This window comes from Littorina saxatilis, unplaced genomic scaffold, assembly GCF_037325665.1.
Source record: "Littorina saxatilis isolate snail1 unplaced genomic scaffold, US_GU_Lsax_2.0 scaffold_1262, whole genome shotgun sequence".
Taxonomy (NCBI): Eukaryota; Metazoa; Mollusca; class Gastropoda; order Littorinimorpha; family Littorinidae; genus Littorina; species Littorina saxatilis.
In genome coordinates this window covers 5,071-14,845 of record NW_027127753.1, presented here as the reverse complement: position 1 = coordinate 14,845, position 9,775 = coordinate 5,071, and the positions used below count along the sequence as shown (strand labels likewise).

Sequence of the window (9,775 nt, the reverse complement as noted above, 5' to 3'; positions counted from 1 at the left end):
TTTCTTTATTGAGTCACTTGAGAAAAAGTGACTATGTAATCGGTCAGTGTTAGTCTGTCCGGCCGGCCGGACCATCCGGCCGGCCGTCCGTAGACACCACCTTAACGTTGGACTTTTTTCGGAAACTATCAAAGCGATCGGGCTCATATTTTGTTTAGTCGTGACCTCCAATGACCTCTACACTTTAACGATGGTTTCGTTGACCTTTGACCTTTTTCAAGGTCACAGGTCAGCGTCAAAGGAAAAATTAGACATTTTATATCTTTGACAAAGTTCATCGGATGTGATTGAAACTTTGTAGGATTATTCTTTACATCAAAGTATTTACATCTGTAGCCTTTTACGAACGTTATCAGAAAAACAAGGGAGATAACTAGCCTTTTCTGTTCGGCAACACACAACTTAACGTTGGGCTTTTCTCGGAAACTATAAAAGTGACCGGGCTCAAATTTTATGTGAACGTGACTCATTGTGTTGTGAATAGCAATTTCTTCCTGTCCATCTGATGCCTCATATAATATTCAGAACTGCGAAAGTGACTCGATCGAGCGTTTGCTCTTCTTGTTATTATTTCTTATTTGTGCTTCATTTATTGATACAACGTCAGGTGCACGGGTCAAAATTTGTGTCAGGGGTCAATTGGTTTGACTTGAACTTGACGTTCGTGTTTCTCCGAACGTCTGTATCGAAACACAGATACACACACTCCATGACTTTGTAAGAAGACAAAACATATCGGTAGGTTTCATTTGTTTGTGATGAATGTATGACCTTTCATGAAGTAGTTTTGTTATATTTAGTCAAGTTTTGACTAAATATTTTAACATCGAGGGGGGAATCGAGACGAGGGTCGTGGTGTATGTGCGTGTGTGTGTCTGTGTGTGTGTGTGTGTAGAGCGATTCAGACTAAACTACTGGACCGATCTTTATGAAATTTGACATGAGAGTTCCTGGGTATGAAATCCCCGAACGTTTTTTTCATTTTTTTGATAAATGTCTTTGATGAGGTCATATCCGGCTTTTCGTGAAAGTTGAGGCGGCACTGTCACGCCCTCATTTTTCAACCAAATTGGTTGAAATTTTGGTCAAGTAATCTTTGACGAAGCCCGGACTTCGGTATTGCATTTCAGCTTGGTGGCTTAAAAATTAATTAATGACTTTGGTCATTAAAAATCTGAAAATTGTACAAAAAAATAAAAATTTATAAAACGATCCAAATTTACGTTCATCTTATTCTCCATCATTTTCTGATTCCAAAAACATATAAATATGTTATATTTGGATTAAAAACAAGCTCTGAAAATTAAATATATAAAAATTATTATCAAAATTAAATTGTCGAAATCAATTTAAAAACACTTTCATCTTATTCCTTGTCGGTTCCTGATTCCAAAAACATACAGATATGATATGTTTGGATTAAAAACACGCTCAGAAAGTTAAAACAAAGAGAGGTACAGAAAAGCGTGCTATCCTTCTTAGCGCAACTACTACCCCGCTCTTCTTGTCAATTTCACTGCCTTTGCCATGAGCGGTGGACTGACGATGCTACGAGTATACGGTCTTGCTGAAAAATGGCATTGCGTTCAGTTTCATTCTGTGAGTTCGACAGCTACTTGACTAAATATTGTATTTTCGCCTTACGCGACTTGTTTTTTGTTTACTTTTGCCAGTTTGCCAGTTTGAAACTTTGCAAAGCAGTGTCGTGTCGTCTGTTTAGGTCTGGGGAAACGCCAATGAAAAGAGCCGAAGAATAATCGAGCGTTTCTATTGGGTTTGGTTTTGATTATCCATGTATAACCTGCTTCCTGCAACTATGGTAACCGGGGATTTATTGCATGGGGAACATGAGATTTATTTCCCAGGTGCTTGTGAATGAAAACTCGTGAAAATGATGACAAACTTTATTGTCATGAAACGTTGTGTTTATAAGACAGGGGAAGATCGCGATATAACCTTGAATGGTTGAAAACGACGTTAAAGCCTTATGTACTCGATGACTATACACGCTAATTGCTTTACCAACAGCTGGAGACATGCTAAATTAAGTTCCCTGCAAAATACCCCTTCAATGTTGAGATATGTTAATTTTCATTTTGATCTGGATCGTCCTATTTATAGATTTGCCAACAGAGGTAGCGTTGACGCAAGGGAAATAACTCCGCGTCTTTGTTTACATCCAAAGTTTTTGAGACTCTAAAACAAGCTGTAATGCATGTATATGGTCCGCGCATGGCGACATATCGTCATTACATGGTCTTATGGTGCGTTTGACATCGATTATGGGCAAACTACACTTTGTAAACACGGGAGCGCGTACATATGCCTTTAAACACCAAATAAATAAAGAAAGAAAGACACGGGAAGATGAATAACGAAATGATTACATTGTTTCTTTTTTGTTGGAAGCAATTATATACAAATTCTCCCAATTGAATTTAGTTTGTACTTTGTCTACTTGCTAAAGTTGACTTGGTACATCATCTATATCTATATACGGCTTGTGTGTGTCTGTCTGTCTGTCTGTGTGTTCACGATTCACGGCCAAAGTTCTCGATGGATCTGCTTCAAATTTGGTGGGCATATTCAGGTAGACCCCGGACACAATCGTGGAAAATTTTTAACACGTGCGTGCTCTCAGCGCGCAGCGCTGAACCGATTTTGGTTTTTCTGTACATCCATTCCCAGTAACTCTTCCTTTTTGCGCGTTTATCTCCCTTCCTTCGTACGGTGCGCCGGCGAAGCCGGCGTACACCTGGCAAAGCCGGGTCCCCGGCGAGGCCGGGTAATTGGCTCTACTTCTTCCCGGCGAAGCCGTACCCGGCAAAGCGGGTATTCATCTAGTATGAATATATAGGTCGATTAATTTCACTCATGAAAGATTTTCGTAATTGGTTGTTTTCTATGCAGTTATCTAGAAAATGTATTTCATCTTCTGTTACTCCACATGTTTCACATAATCTATTTTCCCTAGGTGTGTTGCTGTATCTACCAGGTGTGTGTGTGTGTGTGTGTGTTTATATATATGTCGTCATCATCATCATCATCCAAAAAGCTTTGAATAATGTTTGACTTTTCATTGCCTCGATTATTGATATCCATATATTCTGCAATCTGCGAGGGAATCTAATTAAAGACAGAAAATGTACGGCTGATCCAATTATGAGTTACAACTTAGAATATAACTCAGCATTAAGCAACTTTTGGATACAACAAGTCGCATCAAAGTAACAGATTAACACTAAAAAAAATGGTCATCGCCGAAACTATATAAATATAGTCTCGACTAACCACACCCAAAGACCGAGATGGGTGACGCTCGCCTCCGCGTAGCGTGCGAACGTAGTACTTACTTAACCTATTTCCTGTAATTCTGAGCACATTATTAAAGTAAACATGACATATGTATATTCTATTGAATTCAAGAGAAATTGAGGAATACGATGCAATCATTTTTAAATCTGTTCGTGAAAAAGCGATTTTCATGACAACTTTAATTAGCAAACTGATTTACTAATGTTTACGCTGCGTAGCTGAAGTTCAATCTCATAGTTCGGACTTTGTCGAAGATTGCTTGACTAAACTGTCAATCAATTGGATTGAAAAATGAGGGCGTGACAGTGCTGCCCCAACTTTCACAAAAAGCCGGATATGACGTCATCAAAGACATTAATCCAACAAATTGAGAGAAAATAAACGTCTGTGGATATCATACCCAGAAACTCTCATGTGAAATTCCATGAAGATCGGTCCAGTACTTTTCTCTGAATCGCTCTAAACACACACACACAAACACACACACACACACACACACACACACACACACACACCCATCCATCCATCCAACCATCCATCCATCCATCCATACACACAAACACACACACACACTGACACACACACACACACACATACATACATAGATACATACACACACACACACACACACACACACACACACACACACACACATCCCCCACCACCACTCTTATCTCGATTTCCCGTCTTTGTTAAGATTAAACGTTAAAAGCACACTGTGATTTTGAATTTGAGGGAGTCTTTATTGATACAGGACAAATAGAGATCATTCACCGACATACAACGATCAGTGTGTCGTGGCTTGATTTAACAACCTAATTTGATGAGTAAGTTATGTTTTCTTTCAGAAAAATGTGGTTTTTGAACTTCACGAGTAGCACTTTATGCAAGCTACACCAGCTTGCTAGGGGTGACAACCATGTTTAATTGTCTCCCTTTATCTAGCTGTGTGTCTGCTGACCCCCAGCGGGAGAGGGGGAAGAATTTACCCGATGCTTCCCAGCATGTCGTAAGAGGCGACTAATCAGATTCTGTTTCTCCTTTTACCCGCGTTAAGTGTTTCTTGTATAGAATATAGTCCATTTTTGAAAAGATTTTAGTCAAGCAGTATGTAAGAAATGTTAAGTCCTTTGTACTGGAAACTTGCATTCTCCCAGTAAGGTAATATATTGTACTACGTTACAAGCCCCTGGAGCAATTTTTTGATTAGTGCTTTTGTGAACAAGAAACAATTGACAAGTGGCTCTATCCCATCTCCCCCCTTTCCCCGTCGCGATATAACCTTCGTGGTTGAAAACGACGTTAAACACCAAATAAAGAAAGTATCTTTCATTGCTTGTGAAGTTGTTGTTTTGCAATGTGTACATCAGATTAAAAAATAAAGTCAAAATAGAAAACAGCGACGATTATCTTTTGGAGGTTTCTTAATCGTTATTAATCTTTCTTGCATGCCGCTTGAGTGAAAATCTAAAAGGAGCGAACGAGAAGAAGTCGAAGAATCTTTCTGGCTTATGTCTAATTGTAAGTATGTTTGTGTGTGCGCGGGCGTGTGTGTGTGTGTGTGTGTGAGAGACAAACAGAGACAACAGGGGGAGAGAAAGCTGTGAGCAACCCAGAGACCTGCCAACGAAAGAAAGTTGAGGAATTATCTCCCTGTATACATCTCGCACCACAGGGAGGCAACTGCTGTAGTCTTTGTTTTTGAATATGGCGATTATCTCCCTTAGTACGAAAGCTTTTGCCTTTGTGCTGTCTTTCTTCACGTTGTGTCAACTGTTATATGGTTTTATGGTTCGTACACAGGATGTATGTGTTCGTAAGGTTTTTTTGCTTTCACCTGGTCAAACAAAATCGTTACTGGTAGTTGTAGTTGTGTGGGCAGCACACATTCACCATCGTCATCATGTACTTATCATCATCATCATCATCATCACCGTTATTATCACCACCATCAGCAGCAGCATGATGCTATCAACACGAAAATAATTATGTTGTTTTCATTCTTTTATTTTTGCTTCGCCGCTTACATGATCAAGTGACTCCAGGTATACACAATCAGATGAATCCCTGTATGCCAACATAATTTAAAAAAGAATTGTGAGTGTTTAAATTAGTGTCGTACAACCGGGGCAATCCTTTCTTTACGACCAGCTTTTAATTATCATCAGCGTAAGAAATAAAACGCAATAAACATCGATTTTAAATAAGCTTTATTGTTCCATTAGAAGCAAAGAGATTTTACTTGTGTGAGTTTGTTGTTGTCTTGAAGCACCCAGAATAAGAACTAAAACAAATAAAAAAAGATTTAAAAAAAAAGTGTCGTGTTGTGTGCATTTCAGATGTTTCAGACAGAAAGACAGGCACACAGACAAACACACAGACAGGCACACAGACAAACACAAAGACAGACACACATATGTCAAACAAACGCGGGCGTTAAAGTGTGTGAGACAATGAAAAAGATCGATACTGCAGAGGCATTTTGAAATGGAAAGGTAACAAGACCAGAGAGTGATCAAGACATCACTACATTGGAGGTTTGGCATGAGACCATGATCAATATTTCAATGTAGTTATTTTGAAAACTAGAAAATAAACGAAGAAACTTAATGACCAAAAACCCCCCGCGGGTTAGGGGGAGTCCCATAATTATTGGTTGGGACGAGAAAGAATTTACCCGATGCTACCCAGCATGTCGTAAGAGGCGACTAACGGTTCTGTTTCTCCTTTTACCCTTGTTAAATGTTTCTTGTATAGAATATAGTCAATGTTTGTAAAGATTTTAGTCAAGCAGTATGTAAGAAATGTTAAGTCCTTTGTACTGGAAACTTGCATTCTCCCAGCAAGGTCATATATTGTACTACGTTGCAAGCCCCTGGAGCAATGTTTTGATTAGTGCTTTTGTGAACAAGAAACAATTAACAAGTGGCTCTATCCCATCTCCCCCCTTTCCCCTATCCCATCCCCCCCCCTTTCCCCGTCGCGATATAACCTTGAATGGTTGAAAACGACGTTAAACACCAAATAAATAAAGAAAGAAAGTGATGACCAAAAAGATATGTATTGGGACAAGATTTATTTTTGCAGATATCAATGTGACAATGTTCTGCTGAAGGTATATATCTCATCTGAATGTCAGTGAAAAAGGTCCGTTGTGTCTACCAGAAAACTGATTAATGTGAATTATACCTGTCAAACTAGCTTAAAAGTTATACTGCCCATCAGCAGAAATATTTCGCTTTTTCTAATCTGTAGTGTCATTCACCGAGTAGACATAACTATAATGCTGTTGTACAAAGTATAAACACAATTGTTTCAAAAACACACAATTAAAACAAACAAAAAAACAAGAAAGAAAAACTTATAATGTTGGTTCTTGAATGTCATGCATTCTTCACGTTAGTGCTACGCAATGATTAACAAGTCGCGTAAGGTGAAATTACTGCATTTAGTCAAACTGTGGAACTCACAGAATGAAACTGAACGCACTGCATTTTTTTCACAATGACCGTAGTATGCCGCTCGTGCAAAACGCAGTGAATTGCTTATGTTGTGTCAGCACAAACACAGCTGTCCGAAACTCGCTTGTACGTCATCCTGCACACACTTGGAGTTTCCGCTTCCGGGTCTTTGTCGCAGTGCACGACGGGAATGGTCACGTGGTTCTCTCGGCAGCACGGCTGGTCAGACTGTGTGCCCTGCAAGAGATGTCAATCTTGCTGTTAATGAGTTTGTTAATTACAAGGATTTGTAAACTGCAACCATCAGCAATCATGTTAATAATATGAATGCCATTAAATGCACTTTTTTAATTCAAAAAAGCAAACAAAAGTCGATAAGTTCACGGCAAACACACAGAAAACACACTACTCACACACACACACACACACACACACACACACACACACACACACAAACACCCCCCCCACACACACACACACACACACACACACACACAAGAAACACTGAACAGGCAAACGACCGACGAGCAACGAACAATAGTACGTACAAGGGTAAGCGAAAGTATAAGTGGTGTGCGTTCTGCGAATAAATGCTGTTACAAAACAAAATCGATAGCTATTTATAGCTTCCACTCATAACTGTCGATATGCCACACTGGGCGACGCCCTTATTCTTGCCATGCCACAAACCTGTTCTGACACATTGCACGAAGTAGCGTAAAGCGATATAAAAACACTTAGTAAATCTTTTGTCCTAAAAGATTGAAAGTGAACACTTCGGATCATGATTTACCGATATTGTATGTTTTTGCTAAAAAAATAAAAAAATATATTTATTGACACAAATGAAGAACAAATAAGATCGACAAAAAAAAACCCACCAAAAGCAGTTAAAGGGTTGGAACATTAGAACAACAAGAAATTCCATCGAGGTAGAAAAAACACCCCCGTCAAAGGGAAATAACCTTCTCAGTTGGTGGCAGTGACTGAGTGAGAATGGTTATTTCCCTTTGACCATTAAGATGTCCCTCTATAAGTCCTTGTATAATTTTAATCCACCAATAACTCCCTAACCGTGTGTTTGACTGGTCCCAATTTTTGTAAGGACCGTCTCAGGAATGTATAGAACCTGTTCACCAAGTTTGGTGACGATCGGTCCGTTCATTCTTGAGATCTATATGCGAACACAAACACACAAACAAACAAACAAACAAACACATCGACCGAAACCTATACACACCCCTATACCGGGGGTGTAATAAATGTGATGTATTCTTACTTGAGCGTGGACACACATACACTTGGCCTGGAACAAGAGCCTGGGAACCCGGTAGGGGTCCTCATCTCGTACAGTCATCCACGGACACACAGAGCGCTCTTGCAGGAGAGAGTCGTCCCAGACCGTGTCGTTCTTCGTCGGACTGCAACCAGAGACCTCGAAACCGTGTTCAACGAAGCTGATGACGTCACAGTTTTTCGCAACGTACGGGTTGAGGTCCACGTAGAATCTCGTGGATCCTGGCAGAGGTGAGGATCTCACGAAGTGCAAGGTCAAGGTCGCGACTAAGGTCAAGGTCGTGAACTTCAAGGTCACCGGAAGTGAAGAGGGTGGTGAGGTGGATGGAGCGTCCATGGTTAGATGCTGTGGGACACAGAGGGTCAAACATAAATCATTTTAATTTGTCTTTTCTCAAAGTTTTTTTGGATTTTGTTTACAGTGACACAAATGCACTACTTGAACTACTCATATTTGTACACACATTTATCTCCTTTGGCATTGTAGTCTCATAAGAAGAGCGAAATAAAGCGCTTACAAAAAAAAATAAAAAAATTACTACAACAACAACATTTGAATTCAAATGCCGTTATAATAAGAGATTCAAACAGAAAACCAACAGACTTGTTCGCAATAAACTGGTCGCAGAAATACTGAGACTAACTTTCTTCTTCTTCTTCTTCTTCTTCTTCTTTTCAGTAATGCCCACGATCTTGAGGATGATCATTCTGGCATGAAAAGAGGGGTGTTTTAGAATCCATTTGCGTGCTCTGGTCATTGTCATTTTATTGTCCGTAAAACATTGCCAGAAGTCCGTATCCGCAAGGGCCTAGTTTTGTCAGAAACTGTAACTTAATTTGCGGAGGCTCGTGACACAAAAGCATCAACTGTTGCTGCCTCTACAGATTCACTGGGAAGGTGGTTACAGTCCCTAAAACTTTGTCCATGAACTCGAAATAAACCATGCACAAATAAAGGCTGTTAATTAGTGCATACACTTCCTTTCGTCAATCGTTAAAGATGCCTATATTTCTTTCCAGCGCAAAGCACAACAGACCTCTCCAGGCTTTCACGCGGAAAAAGCTAAGAGCATTGGTTCACTTGGACTCATACCAAGCATCAGCAGCTCAGTTGCTACCCGTCCAGACAGGCTTTTTGTTGTTAATTTTGTTTTGTTAAACAATGTTAATTATGATAACAATGCATAGTATTTATAAAGCGCATGTATCCAGGGTTTAACCCTGCTCAAAGCGCTGTACAATCATTGGACAAAATACAACAACGTAACATTATATACAGTGCAATGTTGTACTCTCATTCATGTTTTAGAAATCAGTGGACTCTAACATACAAATAAAGAAGCACAACAAGGTAAACCCTCCCATCTAAAACACATTTTCTGTACCCACATTCTAAACTAATTAGTGTTTATCATGGACCTTTCTAATATAGGTCTATGGTGTTTATAAAGCCTGCTACTGTTTTGCAAGTAGATTTATATAATATCTCACACAGTGTTCACAACCGGTTACAACAAGTGTGTTTACATTGGCACTCTTCTAAACTTGGTTAAACAATTATTGCAACACATTTCGCACCCAAATTAAGCATTAATTCCCGTGTCATTTCATTCAAACTTTCTATGCAAGTTAATGCCGTTCACATAACTTTCTGGATCACCTTTCGGATTAAAGATTTCTTGTACATGGATCACGTGACCGCC

General features: G+C 39.5%; 1 protein-coding gene across 1 annotated transcript; it reads right to left on the bottom strand.

Moving 5' to 3' along the window:
* Positions 1-6,860: 6,860 nt before the first annotated feature.
* LOC138956124 (uncharacterized) lies at positions 6,861-8,418 on the bottom strand (the record flags this gene model as incomplete). The annotated part of the gene is given in 2 exon segments (XM_070327569.1): positions 6,861-7,013; positions 8,056-8,418. Coding segments are annotated over 2 exon segments (507 nt in total).
* Positions 8,419-9,775: the final 1,357 nt, after the last annotated feature.